The sequence below is a fragment of the Strongylocentrotus purpuratus genome, unplaced genomic scaffold (genome assembly GCF_000002235.5).
Source record: "Strongylocentrotus purpuratus isolate Spur 01 unplaced genomic scaffold, Spur_5.0 spur5_scaffold_21, whole genome shotgun sequence".
Classification (NCBI taxonomy): Eukaryota; Metazoa; Echinodermata; class Echinoidea; order Camarodonta; family Strongylocentrotidae; genus Strongylocentrotus; species Strongylocentrotus purpuratus.
In genome coordinates this window covers 11,292,253-11,309,514 of record NW_022145607.1, presented here as the reverse complement: position 1 = coordinate 11,309,514, position 17,262 = coordinate 11,292,253, and the positions used below count along the sequence as shown (strand labels likewise).

General features: G+C 36.1%; 1 protein-coding gene across 1 annotated transcript; it reads right to left on the bottom strand.

Moving 5' to 3' along the window:
* Positions 1–1,585: 1,585 nt before the first annotated feature.
* LOC115917917 (mitochondrial pyruvate carrier 1-like) lies at positions 1,586–17,052 on the bottom strand. The gene is made up of 6 exons (XM_030994946.1): positions 16,853–17,052; positions 12,623–12,626; positions 6,522–6,537; positions 5,821–5,901; positions 5,421–5,556; positions 1,586–3,728 (listed from the first exon to the last, which is right to left on the bottom strand). The coding sequence occupies exons 1-6, from the start codon at positions 17,020–17,022 to the stop codon at positions 3,707–3,709; spliced, it is 429 nt and encodes a 142-aa protein (XP_030850806.1). The 5' UTR covers positions 17,023–17,052; the 3' UTR covers positions 1,586–3,706.
* Positions 17,053–17,262: the final 210 nt, after the last annotated feature.

Sequence of the window (17,262 nt, the reverse complement as noted above, 5' to 3'; positions counted from 1 at the left end):
TATATCAGGAAATCGTTTATCATGGAGGAAAAGCCAAGCTTTCCTATTGAGAAACCATTCTTCCTATATAGTGGGGGGGGGGGGGGGCACTGTACTCATAAAATCAATTTGCAGTGGTGCCTATATTCAAGATTAATTTCGATCAAGCTTCATCATATTTAAAAAGGGTAAAACAAGATTAAATACGAAATTAAAGGGTTTGAACATTGGGAATGTAAATTGCACCGAAGAGTGAAATAAATTTGGAAAGGAAATTTACAATCCGGTTTTTAATCACTTCAAACTGAACAGTAGCCTTATTTAATATCCTTCCTCTTCATTTTGTGTGAAATCTTTCCTACGTGTTCTGTCATTTGATTGAACTTCAGCTGTAGGAGTACATCACAGTTATAAACTACATACCAGGGATGATATGCTTCCCACTTCCAACCTTGCTTTAATAATTCAGTACGTTTGTCGGCCCTAAACTGTTGGTCGTTATGACAAACACAAGTGAAACATGTACATGTAGCATAAGCAACAACAAATTATTGTCTAGCCCCCCCCCCCCCTTACTCAACATCATGCAGTCGTATTGTCGGGGTCATCTCGTGGGGAGGGGTTGTTGAACATATAACATATTTGTATATATTAATTTATCATCATGTATTTTTTCCTTCTTTTCTTTTTCCTCTTTATTTGAAAAGAAGAAGAAAAAATGTTGTAAAAAGTATTAAGAGTAATTTAATTTATTTTCATCCCTGTATTGTATTCCAGAAGAGACATGCAGTAGTACATTAACTTATGTCATTCCTGGTTAATGTCATCTTTACTCTTGCACTCAATTATCTATGTTATTTAAAAAAAACGAGAATGATTCCATTTGTATAAATTTTAATGAATAAAACTTGAATTGAATTGAATCGAATTGAATTGCAGTATCGTGGACGAATAATTGTTTGTTTTTTGTGGAGTTTTGTAATATATGACACAAGAGATTGTATCGATCGCACGATGTATCTATATGTTTACCTTTAATGGTTGTGTGTATATTATCTGTAGTCCTTCAAGCACCGAAGTGTTGATTGTCAATCAATGACTGATGAAGTTTCGATGAGGAAGAGTATTCGTGCTTGGTACTAAGGTGTTTGCTATAATATACATCAATACGAATAAACACGGGAGGAGTATTTCTTCTCATCATCGTTGTCTATCCGACACATACACACACACGCACACGCACGCACTCTCTCTCTCTCTCTCTTACTCATTCTTTACTTTCTTAGTGTCGTTTTCTATTCGTCACTTGCCTTGTTAAATTCTTTCTCTCTCTCTCTCTCTCTATATATATATATATTCTTTCTCTCGCCCTTGCACTACCTCTCCCTCCTTTTACTGCCTCTTTTTCCCCCTAAGCTTTCCCCCTCTCTCTCCCTCTCTCTCTCTCTCTCTGTATCTTCCTCTCGCCCTGCATTCACCCTCTCTCTCTCTCTCTCTCTCTCTCTCTCTCTCTCTCTCTCTCTCTCCACTCCTCGTTCAGGTCATTTTGATTTACACAAACATTTCAAATAAGACATAAATAATGATCACATCGTCTTTCTTTTTTTAATATATTTAATTTGAGTCACATAATTTCCATCAGTCATTTAAAAAAAACATTACCAGTTAACTCCAGCGGAACAATCACACACATGAGTTAATTGCCAATTCATAATTGATCATTTTTCAGCTAACGATTATATACTAGTAGCCCCTTCAGTACGAATGAATTCTTCATCAAATACAGTGAAAGTAGTTTTAGTAATAATCATATGCATTGTTGATGAAATTACATCATGTGTCTAAACCATGAACTTCTTAGGAATACATTTTGTTTAACTAAGTCTGAATAAAAAAATATTAAAAATATTTGTGCACTATATTTTCTATAACAAAACAAAACAAAGGAAACAAATGTGAGAAAATAAAATAAAGAGAAAACTATAAAATACAAAGGGTTGGCATTCCAAACGGCTAAGAACTACTGTTACACAATTATACAAAGACTAAGAAATCCTTCGTCAACCAATTTATAAGAATCATGGGTGTCTATAAGTTGTGCTTTTTAATTTTTCATTTCTTCAGAATAAAATCAATTTAAGATGATTACTTGATAAATTACATAATAAAAATAAAGATTACTTGATAAATTACATGATAAAATAAACAATTTTAATAATCTTAAAATTTGTATGGTCTTATGATGTAGATTGGTCTTATGATGTAGATTCACACACCCCCCAAAATAAGTTTGTTCTCTACTGCATGTATGCCTCCAACTGTAATGACACTGGCATGTTCAAACATCCACTCTGACATAGCTATGTTCCGATGCTCCTATGATTCTGATACCTTGTAGTATAGCGGTGTTTTGGACAGATGCATGAAAATTCAGCTACCATTGGATCTCGAGCTAAAAACACTGACTAATCAACCGTGGCAGAACACTGTCTTCTGACTTCATTCATTTGATATCTCTGTACCTTCTCAAGAAATTGAGAGTACCTCGTTTGTGCTATAAAGACATATTTTGGCAGCTGCTGGAGAAATTCTCATTCCTGATTTTAATCACACAGGTTCCCCTTTTACCCTCATTTAGCTAAAGAAAATAAAGACCTACAGAGCTTTTACTTAGAAATTATGCAATTTAAAACCGTTCTGGAATAATGAATCACACCCTGGTGCCCTAATTATCGATGCAATCAACAGAGAAAAGATGCTTTTAGTTACAGATTTATTTCAAAAAGGATTCCTTTTTTGGGGGGTAAAAAGGAACTCATTATTAAGAGACTTTCTCAATGCTAGCAAGCAAGATAGGGAGCTAAGCAAATTATTGTTCAAAATGAAGATACATCCAGAACATGTCAAATGCACAATAATGCTGATGTTGGTGAATTTGAAAGTGTTATTTGACATAATATTTTGCATAATCAAGATACATGAAGTGGAGATACCCATCAGCTCTATCATAGTTCTACCTCTCTGCCCCCAAAACAATAATGCAGTTTGTGTTTCACATGGTTGATCAGGTACCACTATCTTTCACCAATTAACCCATCACCTCTCGAACCCGGTGGCTACTGTATAAAGCCTATGGCAATGAAGGAATTCAGTATTCAACTGGTTAATTAAATATTTCTCAAACACCTAAAACCCAATTTCTAAATGTAAGTTCCTTTCTTGCAAAAGACGTGAACACCATGGTCTGTACTCTACTAATTGAATCTAACCTGATCTTGTGTCTAAGATAACATTTAAATAACAAAAGTAAAACTAAAGCCTCAAATTTGCTACCCTGGATTTTCAACAATTAAAAGCCCAAACTCAGGTTTAAATTTGAGTACAATACAGCCTAAAAGACATCACCATCTCCATACAAAAATCAATTTCTTATCATGCTGTCACCATTTAACAAATGTAATTTTTTTCATCCCAAACAACATACCACAAAGTCCACAATAATGTATAAATACAGTTAAAATATGCCTTCTACAGTTGTATTGCTTTTCAATTTGACAATTTTGAGATCTCCTAAAACTTTCCACCACACTGGAATAGCCATCTTATAATGATAAACTATACATGTAGCCTGTGTAATTCCATGTATATATAATATATAAAATATTTTCAGATCATTAAATATGTATCTAAAAATATGGTCTACTTCAGGGGACGAATGCACTGTTCATTACTTCGTCTCCTTTTTACTCCTGAAAGAAAAACAAAGATATAAAGAGGAGAGTAAATAATTTTAATTAATAATTGCATGTTCTACTAAAACAAAAAGCTACAGGTGAGTACAAATGTCTTTCTTTTTTGTTTTCTCTTTTGTTTTCTTGTTTATTCATCCACCATTGGCAATGATTGCCAATTTGAAGAAAATGTTGCTATACAGATTAAGGGAGGGGAATCAAAACTACTTCATTATCTTCTTTAAGGCCGATTCTTAGTTTTACTCAGGGCAATTTGCAACATAAATTAGTCACAATCACAAGTCTTGTTAAGCCATGACCACAAGAAATTCACCAAGGTTTTTTAAAAGTGTAAATGAAAGGATTTACTCGCTGAGCTGTAATAAGATACAGAAACATGAAGAGTAATTCACTTTATATCATCATAAAAAGCTGCTGTGGTATTGCAGCGTCATATCTGAACAAGGTTTAAATGTCATCGCTTGTTTATATGCAATTCTGGTATTAATTATTCATACTAACAAAATAGAAGTATTAATCATTTCAAGAGCACATGTGAAATATCAAAACGAAGTGAAAGTATTGTCAAGAGTATTCTATTTGGAAAGAGGAAGGAAACGAAAAGTAATCAACAGTTCTAAACTCCAGGTTTTGTATAATGTGTGGTCCCATAAATATTTGTGTGATAAGTAAGATATGTTTTAATTTTTAACTTTGGACATCACGTAAACAATGCCTTTATTATCTAGATGAGAGAGACCTAAAATCAGGGGTGGTATTCTGAAAGCAGTATTATCTTTATGGTTAGTAAGACAATATTAATTAATATATCAATTGAAATAAAATTTAACAAATAAAACTTAGGACAAGTCATTGGTTAAATGTCTGAGCAAAACCAGCTGTGTTTGTGGAGACATTAGTATTACTTCTGCGCATTTTGAGTTTGTGATGACAATTTACATGTTAACCTAAAATAAAAGATACTGTTTTCAGAATACAGCCCTGCTTTTTGAGGTGCAAGGCATTTAAACAGTTAGAAATGTTACATTCTAAGTTATGGACTACCCCCCACCCCCCCCCCCCCTCCCCTAAAAAAAAGATCATGTTGCTTTTACAATATCACCCCTGATTTAGTTCCCTCTCATCTAGATAATAAAGGCCTTGTCAATTCTTTGTTTACTTGATGTCCAAAGTTAGTAATTAAAACATAATTTGTTTATGACACAAATATTTTACAGGATCACACATTTATACGAAACCTGTAGTTTAGAACTTTTGATTACTTTTCGTTTCCTCTCTCTTTCCAAATATAATACTCTTGACAATACTTTCACTTCAAAGCTCTAATCATGTTTGCCAAGTAGCTACGGTATTTTGGGAGACACTGAAACTTTGTATACATTTGCATTATAGTTGTTAGATCTCAGCCTTCTGTTGTTTTGTTTTTATGTTGTTCCCTTAGAAGTAAAAGTTAAGTTTAAGAATAGTATAATGACGCTACATGTACATGATGATGTGAGGTATGAATAGATTATTACCTTGCATGAGAAGTAAAAGTTAAGTTTAAGAATAGTATAATGACGCTACATGTACATGATGATGTGAGGTATGAATAGATTATTACCTTGCATGAGAAGTAAAAGCTAAGTTTAAGAATAGTATAATGACGCTACATGTACATGATGATGTGAGGTATGAATAGATTATTACCTTGCATAGATGGTGTATCTGCCGAGTTGTACTAGTTGAGCACTCTCGTTGGTGACATGACAGGCAAACAGTAGCCAGTTACGAGGCTGCACCATGTAAGCAAATCGCATGAAGAGAGCAGAATAGACACACAGAGCTGGCCACAACAGAAGGGTAAAGAAGAAAAATGGCATTGATAAAACAAAAAAAACAAAAAAAGATTTTCAAGAAAATTGTGTAATTACATGTATCAGGGCATATATAATAATAATAGTTTGTTCTTATATAGCGCTTTTTAGGACCGCAGGCCCTCTCAAAGCGCTTCACAGATATATATTATTACAGACATAAAAGCCGTGGTGGGACTTGAAGGGGAAAAAAGAAAATTCATTGACAATAAATCTGTCAGTATTGAACTCACCTACTGTCATTCTAGGGCTGATGATCTCAGGATCTCTTTTCATATCAGCCAAGGCTGCTAGAGGTATACCCCAGTTCGCAACTAAACAAAAAGATAAACAACAGGAGTCTTCAACATTCAATTAAAGCCCCACTGCACTACTTATAGCTACTTGCGCCCTCTATACAACCAACAATGCCTATTAAAGCGGTACCCGTTGATCCCCCACGATGCCTTTTTTTCTTATGTTAATTGAGAGCTGATTTGATGAGATATCCCCCTGCCAGTAACCTTGTAAGGAGGTCTTATCTGTCCATGCCAAACTAGTGCAGAGGGGCTTTAAAAAAAAAAAAATAATAATGCTTAGATTTACATCTCCATGATTCACTGTTATACATTTCCACCATGATGCATTTTCCACTTCAATATTATGTGTTCATACTGTATGTCACATTCTTTCTATTTGCATAATTTGCATTCAATCTATTGAATCAATTAAAGATGTGTTCTACATTTCTTGAACTAGTATTGATGTGTAGACTGTAGAGTATTCCTATTAGTAAATAGATCACACAGATAAAAAAAAAAACTGAATAATGACCAAAGTGAAAGAAATGAAAACTATTTTATTTTCCTTCACATTAACATATAATTCATCACGAAAAATTGAATAACGTGATGGAGCTCTAAAGATTCAAAACATTAAAAACTCGTTTACTCACCTGGCCCCCAGAAATGCTGTAGTGATTTCATGTAAAGAAGAAGAAGAGACAAGTTAGTACATGTAATTGAGAAGAAATATGTTCCTACGTGTATTTGAGTTAAATCTATTTATTGTTGTCAATGTGATATGAATCCCTACCTTGTGTTGTAAAAAAAAAGGTGGGGGGGGGGGAATAAATATAAATCTTAGAAAATAATGCAAAGGAAAATGATTGGCTACATTTTATATATTTTTTTAAAAGATGGATACATATTTTTTTAATCTTGTGACACACCCATTTGTTGAAATGTTTAGAACTGAAAAAGGGCCACATCAGATACTTTTTTCTTCAAAATTGCAAACAAAATCAGTGGTAGCCTTCTGTCCAAGAAGAATTTTTTTTTTTTTATTCATATCAACATAAGAAAATATTTGTGATGAATGATACACTGGCAGACTACATGTACTTTAGACCCGTCAGTGATACTGTTGTATTTTTACAACAATGCCGTCTAGGACAAGGTCAAAGTGAACTGAACCGATTGTAGACAAGTCAGTCATGGATGATATTCCTCTACACGTAACATGAACCTCCAATGTTACCCATTCAGTAAACACAATGTTCTTTTCATGGGCCACCGACCTCTGAACAAACATCACATCTTGACATTAATGACATACATGTATTTACAATGTATATAAATAAATGAGTTCTCTACGTGCTCTCTGGTTAGAGGTATAAAGGTGTAGCCATAATTCTACTCCACAAGTTACTATTTACATCATCATCATCATCATCATCATCAAGTCAGCATTTTCCCTTTTATGAGGGGTTACCGACTTTCGTGCCATGATGACACGCCCTCCCTCCATTTCTTTTTGTCTTAATTAAGCTTCCTCCTCATTTAGACCAACCTTACTGCTTTCTTTGTTCATCCTATCTTTTCATGAAATCTTAGGTCTTCCTACGAAGTGTGCATCTTGAATTGTATTTCCAACTCCAAAGCTTGAACATATTCTTTCCTGCCACTGCAATTTATCAAATTTATTCTACACAGATACCAGCAGGTGAATTAAAAAGCATATAACCATAGATGGTGAAAGCATCAATTATGAGATTGAAACAGGTTAATCTCTGCAGGAGGAAATATTATTACTACCGGTAGACTACGTACATGTATATCACAACAACATTTAAATAGTTTCTTATTTCTATCTGAATCTTTCAAAACCCTGATCCCACCTTTCCAATAACTACATGTATAACGAAAGAACATCCCTAGTATTCAATTATTAGGAGAATAAAAATTACTCTTTTTAACAAAGTATCAGTGATTGTGATTTTGTTCAGTTCAGTTAGCTCAATTACTTTAAAACTACTTTCATATTTTGTTTACAGGAAGAAAAAAGGAGAGTGTACAATACATAGACATGTACATGTAAGATATACGATTACAAATATACAGGTAGTTATTATCATTGTTACTGGTAAGGTGGGACCAGGGCTTTAAACGTGCACGGTAGATGTATTTGCCAGCGTTACATCGTATAGCTGGCAAATGTTGTTTATACGGCCAATAAGTGGTGAACACTACTTGTTCTCCAGGAATGCGTGACAGAATTATTCAATTCCGTTGCGTCAAAGGTGTTTCATTTGAATATGAAAAGAGAGGATGCGAGATAAGGGTGTGGTGTGTAGAGGGAAGTCATTCTAGCTTTCCAAGGACCGCACACTAGCACGTTTTAAAAAAAAAAAATTATATGGAGTTCTTTTTAAAGAGTGAACTAAAAAATGATAATAGGTATAGGAGACGTTATGGCATCAAAGTTTAGGTTGTGGTGGCCATAGGGTCTTTTCAGCGTTTAGTGCTGATTCAGTTTTATCTCTGTTTTTTTAAACCCGGGCATAATTAGGGTTAGGGCATAACAGTTTAATTAGTTATGATTTCACATGATTAAATGTTAAGAGGTATAAAAACATTATATATGTATGATTCTCAGACAGAATTTGTTAGAAGTTATTTTCATATTTTGAAAAATGAAAGTGTTGATAATTTATGTGAAATAAATGCTGTATCTACGTGCTAGTAGCTCGGCAGGCTGTATCCCAAAATATTGTATATCTTGTTATTTTGTCAGAGTGACCTCTGGAAGTGATGGTTGTTATGGGTGATATTATGTGATAAACGATGTTAGGATGAACTATAATTTACCAAATGTATCAATTAGTAGGTGGTTTCCCGGCAAAATTTGTATCCTCACGTATCAGTCAAAACATATATTCTTTCACATGATTAGTAATAAGAGCTTCCATTTCATTTTTTTGAGAGGGGGGCGTTTCCAAAACTGGTCTGTACCTTTAAATGTGCACAGTAGTATAAAGAGCTAAACATGTACTTCCTCATTCCAATGACTGTTAAGTCACCTCCAGCTATCTCTCTTTTCATGAAGCGGATTAGTCTAGCTCCCAAACCTCAAGAGTTTGAATGGGTGAATCCATTTTCGAGGGTGATTACGTCAGGGAGATTCACTTTATCCTGGATAAGTGCTGTTACTTCCTCCCCCCCCCCCCAAGAAAAACAACAACATCAACAACAACAACTAAAAGAGAGACAAGGGGGGGGAATCAATTAGAGAATACTATATATATATATATCAGCTTGAAAATAGACTTCCAAAGTGTATTTTAAAACCCATGTCAAGAAAATTAACTGCATGCAGTAAGATTTGGCTCTATCTTATTCTGATCACATGTTTATTTATTTCTTTAAAGCTTTTCTGCCATAGTTTACAGGAGGGATTAGACTGCCCTACAAGGTCACAGGACAGGTGGTTATCTCATCAACTCAGCTCTCAGTTAACATAAGAAAAAGAGGATCATGGGGGACCAATGGTCACCGATTAGGCATTGTTTGTTATATAGAGGGCGCAAGTAGCTACAAGTAGTGCAGTGCCCCTTTAAATGTTTTCTTTGATTCATTTACGACAAAAATACAAAATGTAAATTTGTATAGGGATAATAATCTTGAAACATCCAATGCATTCAACTACAAGATCAGAATCATATTTCAACCAATTGAATCACCAATAACTTTGACCTTGTTTCGAAATCCCTCCCAATAACCATGAAGTATGGAATAAACGGGAATAAAGGGGGAAATAAACGAAACAAAAACAAAACAAAATTACAAGTATGTGAGGACATGATGTGACAATCTAAAGAGGTCATGAGAAAGTGTGCTATTTACAAGGAAATATCACACACGAATGATCACTGAAGAGGATGACCAGCCACAAAGCAGCCACAGACAATGAGTCACTTTGTCTCGGTTTACATAACATTCCTAATCAGGCTTCATCATAATTATGTATCATAGTTCCTATATTTTATATCATACATAGATATATACAATTACAGTGTGTTTCTTTACAAAAAAAAATCATGATTTTTTTTTGTGTGTGTGTGTGTGCAAATGACCATGTCCTGATAAATTAGTACTGTTAAAAAATGTCAAAGTTCAATTCGACCTCTTTCAAATGATACCAAATATGATATGATACTGTTATGCATGAATGGTTTTAAAATTTAAATGAGTGATGTCAAAAGTAGTTTGCACACAGAAGTGGTGCATAGTGTGATTTCATTTCATTAAGTACAATGCTTTAAAAAAAGGGGGAGCAGAAGATACATGTAAGTGATATTCCATTTGTTTATTCATCTCAGTGGCGGATCCAGGGGGTAAAAAGGGGGCATGTGCCCCCCCCCCCCCCCCCCGGCCAAAAAAAATATGTTAAAACCAGCCCTAAATTCGCCCAAAATGTACTAAAAAACAGGGGCCAAATTTTTTTTTTTCTTTTAAAAAGCCAATGGCTGACCTAAAATGGTGACATGAAAACAAAAAAGTGTCCTCTTACCCCCCCCCCCCCCCCCCCCCACGGCAAGAAATTCCTGTATCCGCCCCTGTATCTTTCAACATTTTATGAAACCTTGAATGAAATATTGATCCATAATCTACCTAAATTGACAGGACAGTGTAATTAAATTAAATGGGAGTGAGGTACTTCAATCAATGGTTCATTGAGTTGATGCATAGATCCCACTCTCAATTGCAAATCAATTTTTACATTGTTGGTTTAAAATTGCTTTGTTTCAATAATTGGAGGCTCTAGCATCATACAGTATCATAGGTGAGTGGATTATTAAATTAATTTGCTCTTAGGCCTAAAATAAAACTAGATGGAATTTTGACTGCGCGCAGTCGAAAATGATGCCTCCGCCATAGAGCAATTTAAACAAGTTTGGAGTTTAAATCTCCAGTGGTTCTTGAGATATCATGATAACAATCTCAATGTATGGAATTTCATAAGTTGACCTCTGTGACCCTTGACCTTTGACCTACGTGCTCCAAAATCTAATCAGATTGTCTTCCTATGGTGATACACACTATCATTAAGTTTGAAGTTTAAATCTCCAGTGGTTCTTGAGATATTATGATATGGTGATACATACTATCATTAAGTTTGAAGTGAAAATTCTCCAGTTGTTCTTGAGATATCGCGATAACGATCTCAATGTATGGAATTTCATAAGTTGACCTCTGTGACCCTTGACCTTTGACCTACGTGCTCCAAAATCTAATCAGATTGTCTTCCTATGGTGATACACACTATCATTAAGTTTGAAGTTTAAATCTCCAGTGGTTCTTGAGATATTATGATAACAATCTCAATGTATGGAATTTCATAAGTTGACCTCTGTGACCCTTGACCTTTGACATACGTGCTCAAAAATCTAATCAGATCGTCTTCCTATGGTGATACATACTATCCTTAAGTTTGAAGTTTAAATCTCAAATGGTTCTTGAGATATCACGCTAACAAACTCAATACAAGGAATTTCATAAGTTGACCTCTGTGACCTGTGACCTTTGACCTACGTACTCCAAAATCTAATCAGATCGTCTTCCTATGGTGATAAATACTATTCCCGAGTCTTAAGTTTAAATCTTAGATGGTTCTTGAGATATTGTGATAACGGTCAAACGGGACGGACGTACGGACGGACGTACGGACGGACGTACGGACGTACAGACGTACGGACGTACGGACGGACAACCCGAAAACATGATGCCTCCGGCACCACCTTCGGTGGCGGAGGCATAAAAACTTGTTGTATTGCCCTTTGAAACCAACCCAAAAAGTCTGCATTTTAAAAAAGGTTTTTTTTTTAACCGTTTTTTATATTTTTTTTAGTAATGAATAAAAAATATATGTATTTTGTTTGTTCAAATGGGATATAAATGCATAAAATCGAAATTCTCACTCGTGCAAACCATGGATAATTATGAGGTGAAAAAGATATCAATGGAATGATGACGCTGAAGCACATGTATTAAAGCATTAAAAACTGAGAAATATCAGCTTAAAGAGGGCGGTAAAAAGAAAAAAACACATTCAAATCTGAAAATATCGGCCCAAAGAGGGCGACAAACAAAAAATTTAAAAAAAAAAAAACTTTTCCGACCTACCGACCCATGTTTTAGCACCCAAAGGGCAATACAACAAGTTTTTATCTTAGGCCTTATGTATCACCATAAATCGAGGGTTCAGTGACTCACAAAGACGTAACTCCATATTTTGCCAAAATGAGTATTTGATATCAAGATGTTCAGAAAAATGTGGGCTTTCCAGTTTTCAGGAAACACAAAGACTTAACTCCACCCAACACCCCATTGAAGTCAATGGCTAGTGAAACATAGACTTAACTCCTTACGGCCCAAATGCTCAGTGACACATAAACCACTTTGTCTAAAAATGGCCAAAATGGAGTTACGTCTTTGTGTCACTAACCCCTCGAAATGTACTTGTTTATTTTGCTCAGAGTTTGGGAAAAGTTGGGTTTCCTTTTCATAAAAACACTCTGGATATCTTGACTAATAAATGAAGTTAGACAATATACTGTCAATATGCATTATCATGACATACATGTATACAATGTCCATGAATACTTTTGTGTACTGAATAATGCCTAAATCAACACTACCAGTATATAGAATCAAGAGATAACCACATTCATAGATCTGTCATTTCAGCAGAAAAAAATGAATCAATATTACTTACCGTGCTGATGATCATTGATGACATCATAATAAGATCAGCGTTTTACAGTCAGATGAGTAATCCATAAAGCCACAAACAAGTACATAGTGCAAAAGAAAAAGAGAAAAGAGAAAATAAAGCTTAACACAGAAATGGTAGCTGCTCATGTTTCTTAATTCTAATGAAATGCTGTGTAAGACCAGATTCTGTCCGTTATTATTTATTTTTTATTCTTCAATCATTCATGTCCTCCTCCCTCCCTTGCAGGCTCGCACACATCCCACAAAGATCGAGCAACCCCCGAAAATACACCCATGTTTGCGAGGGTTAGAATGAAAGGCAAGGACTGTCTCCGTTTTACAGTTGAGGGTGTGTTATTTTCTAATCTGATTGTGCGCACGACACAGTAACACTCCAGGGAGTGGATTTTAATGTATTTTTTCTATATTGAGCCTTGCTTAGATAAATCAATCCCTGGAGACACAGAACTGTGGGGGATAAGTTCAAAGGAGAATCCAACCATCACAGGCAACTACTCTATTTATAAGTAGTAGAGGTGTCGTGGTCGAGTGGATATGTCACCGGACTGTGGATCACTAGGTCCACGGTTCAAGTCACTAATGTCCTTTGGCAAGACATTGATCTACATTTGCCACTCTCCACCCAGGCATTAAATACATGTAGTTACCCGGTAGGATGCGAAAGTTAATGTGGTTAGATTAGTAAGTGGCGCTTGTAAAATGGCGACTGGCTGGAATGCTACTTAGGGAGTGGAAAATATGCATACATTGTGTTGCGGGCAAGCCTGAATCCGATGACCGGGTTATAATATGTGCTGCGCCTAGAAACAAAGTTTTAGGCGCATTATAAATGTGCCCTATTATTATTATTATTATTATTAAAAGAAAGGAAAATACTCCTAGAAGCAGACTGGTGAAAGTTTGAATGAAAAGGGACAAGAAATGAGAAAGATTGAATCTTTGAATTTGGTAATCCATGCAAAGTCGCCTTTCTCTGATAATAATGATTTTAGTGCTTATATAGCGCCTAACACTTACTTTATCAGAAGTCTCTAAGCGCTCTACATAATGCAGCATAATTACCCTGGCTTAGCAGTGCAGCTGTTACACGCGCTGCGTTTCAAGGAATAAATTCCTACCAGGTACCCATTTACTTCACCTGGGTGGAGTGTGGCGAATGTAGATCAATGTCTTGCCAAAGGACATTAGTGCAGCGGCGGGACTCGAACCGCGAACCATGTGATCGACAGTCCGACGACGTATCCACTCGACCACAACACGCTTCCATTACATTACCAATACCTTGTATGTCCTACAAATTCTTATGCTAAATGTGTTCGAAATGTCTAGTTAATTTTGTTTTTAAATAGATTAGTGAGACATAACATCATCTGAGCGTCAGTGAACCAATTTGATTGGCCCATTTGGGGCTCTCCTTGCAGGGACTACTACTGTGATCAGCTGTCGACAATTATCCGTTGATACCTGAACTGGCTATTGTTTGCAAGTGCACATTGTACACCTTTTTTTGAAAGACCGTCAATACTACTGGGCCAGAAGGGATTAAACCACACAGCGAGGTCACTGACAGGTGGCTATCTCATTAACTCAGCTCTCAACTAATATAAGAAACAGAGGATCATGGGGGATCAACTGGCACCGATTGGGGAAGTTTTCTATATAGAGGGAGCAAGTAGCTACAAGTAGGACAGTGGGGCTTTAAAGCCTGGCTTGGTGATATCAATATATGTCATCACAAAAAGTCAAGGCGTGTCCTCATTGCACTAAAACAGAAATATCTCGGGTTTGATACTCGATTAGGCGATTTTTGAACCCGTTTTCTTTTGTTGAAATTATAGTAAGGTTGACAATGACATTTCACAATGATTTTAATCATTGCTGGTGAAACTTCAGCAAAATACAAGTATTTAATTGTTGTAGTCTCTCTCGAAGTCATCACAGCAGATAAAAAGTCACAGTTCTTAAGACTTATTTACTAATTTTCTGTTATATGTTACTATGTATGGATGTTTTTGATGACTTTCATATCGTTTATATTGTTCAAGAAGTTTGTATCTACATATTATGTTGCATTTGTTTGTAACAGGGCCCCCTGGAAAACAGTACTTTGGTTACGGACGGGGCTACCCTGTCTAAATAAAACAGAATAAATAAACAAATAAAATAAATAAACAAAATTCACCAGTCGACCAAAATTATACATCTCACTGAGTAATTCGAACTTCTGCATTGGTGTAGTACTCAGGGATCGAGCGAGAATACCGAAACAGCAACATATCTATGCGTATATTTCTTACTCCCTCGACGAGACGACTCCACCCAAACCCCCCCCCCCCTCTCCAACTCCCACCCCTCCTCTATCATCATGCTGTTACCCTCCTCCCCTCTCTCTCTCCTCCCTTTCATCTTTCCATTTCGGCACTTGTTCAGAAGCCTATCCCAAATTTGACCCGTAACTCTGGCATGGAGATACCCTACTAAAATATACCGGTACCCAAAATGAATTAAATATTCATTAAATGTCCAAATAAAGATCATGAGTTAAAAGTCGTTATGTACACTGATAGTGGGTTGCGAGCAAAGCACGCCTGTGTGAAGTTATCTACCGTAATGTGTCAGATCCTCATTACGGTAGCTAGATAACTTCACACAGGCGCGCGCGCACGCGCGCCCGCAACCCACCATCGGTATGCACTTGTATTGTGCAAAGGTTTGCAATGAAACCTGTGAAAAAGTGTATACTAATATCAACGTTTATCAGAAAAATACTCCAAAAATAACAAGAAAATTGACACGAAACAGTTAATAAACATAACGACTTTTACTGTAACTCATGATCTTTATTTGGACATTTAATGAATATGTAGAGTAAGACCGCCAAACTTCGGACACTTAAGACAAAACGGGGGAAAACATTAAATTCTTTTTTAATTATTGAAAGACCAAATAAACTATTAATATTATTGTGCAAATACTGTTTATATATGTCATGTAAAAGAAAATTAGTAAAGGAAATGTAAAAACTAGAATTATTTACTTACCCGCCAAACTTTTTTTCATTCCAAGCTTCGGACGTTCATGTGTAGCGCATGTATAGCGCACTTATTGCGCATAGCGCACGTACAGCACACGTTAAATGCGCGCTAAATACGCATTCATCGGAGGTTTGGAAACCGGATCAAAAATCGTAAGACTGGGGTAAGTTTGACTGCGTTGATTTCATGAAAAGAGTATTATTTTCTCGTTTTGGGTAGATTTAAGTTACGTAGAACTATAAGAAAGGTGTTTTTCACAACACTCACACAATATTTTGGTGCTAATATCTTACAAAAGCGCTATTTTTTTGTAGTCAAAATGACACTCAATGTTGCCTGTCCGAAGCTTGGAAGAGCGCCATCTTCGGGTAGTAGGGGAGTCTATAGCCCCTAGCTCTGTGGTAAGGGCCGCCATTAGAAAATTTCTGCGATATTTCTGCGAGAGTGAAAAATTATCTTATAAGCTCCCATAAGCTTGGCAGAAACGACCTGAAACATGCCAAGGATTTGTTTGTAATCGATATATTGGACTGTAAAAATCTAGGCAACCCAAAATCTGTCTCTGAATTTGATGTTTGTTGGGAGTTTTGCAGACAGCAACCTGCCCAAACTCACGATATAGGGTAGTAGTAGTAATCAAATGCATGCAAGTTACCCACCTGAGCTAGGCTTATATTTTGCGTTCTAGACCTAGTCGTTGAAGTTATTTTTGTCCGAAGTTTGGCAACGTCCGGAGTTTGGCGGTTTTACTCTAGATCTACTTCATTTTAGGTATGTATTAGTAGGGTATCTCCATGCCGGAGTTATGGGTCAAATTTTGGATAGGTTTCTGAACAAGTGCCTTCATTTCTTTTGTTTCATCTGATCATTTTCACATATTTTTTCCTTTTTTTATTTTCCTTTTCTCTGTTCATTTCTTTTCTTTTTCCCCCCTCTCCAGTCTCCTTTCTCTTTTTCTTTCTTCTCTTCTCTTTCCTTTCGTTTCTTTCTCGTCCCTTTATTTTTTTCTTTTCTTTTTCTTTCCCTCTCATTTTTCTCCCCCCCCCCCCCTTTTTTTTTTTTTAGCGACACCCTTGTCTGAGCTGAACAAGAAGAATGACATTTGCCTAACAGTGCACAATTCATAACGCGTGGGACCGGAATAGAAAATTCAGTGGAAAGTTCAATGGATTTACCTAGTGAAATACTGCAACCATGTCTGCTCAATTTTCTGTGCATCTGCTGCTGCTTTGCTGTCAGTAGCTGCACGACGACGTACCGTCATCTGGATGTTTTGTTTAATTTGATAACGAACATTCTTGTTCACAAAAGTATTCAAGGGGCGTCTGAGAATTAGAGAAGCCATGGCTCGAAAACAAATTGATGAAGACGCCCGCTACGTTACAGACCCTATAGCAACCCAATATGAAGTTTCTTCTTCAAGGGACGTCTGATCTGAGAATACACCAGTTTACAGTTGTATCAGTGCGCATGAGCAGACAGTTGACCTCGGGTCATTGGCCCCAAAATTGGGGCCAATAACCTCTGACCTCTGGTATTTATGCGTAAATTAAGATTGCGCCCATGCAAATGATGATATGCGCGC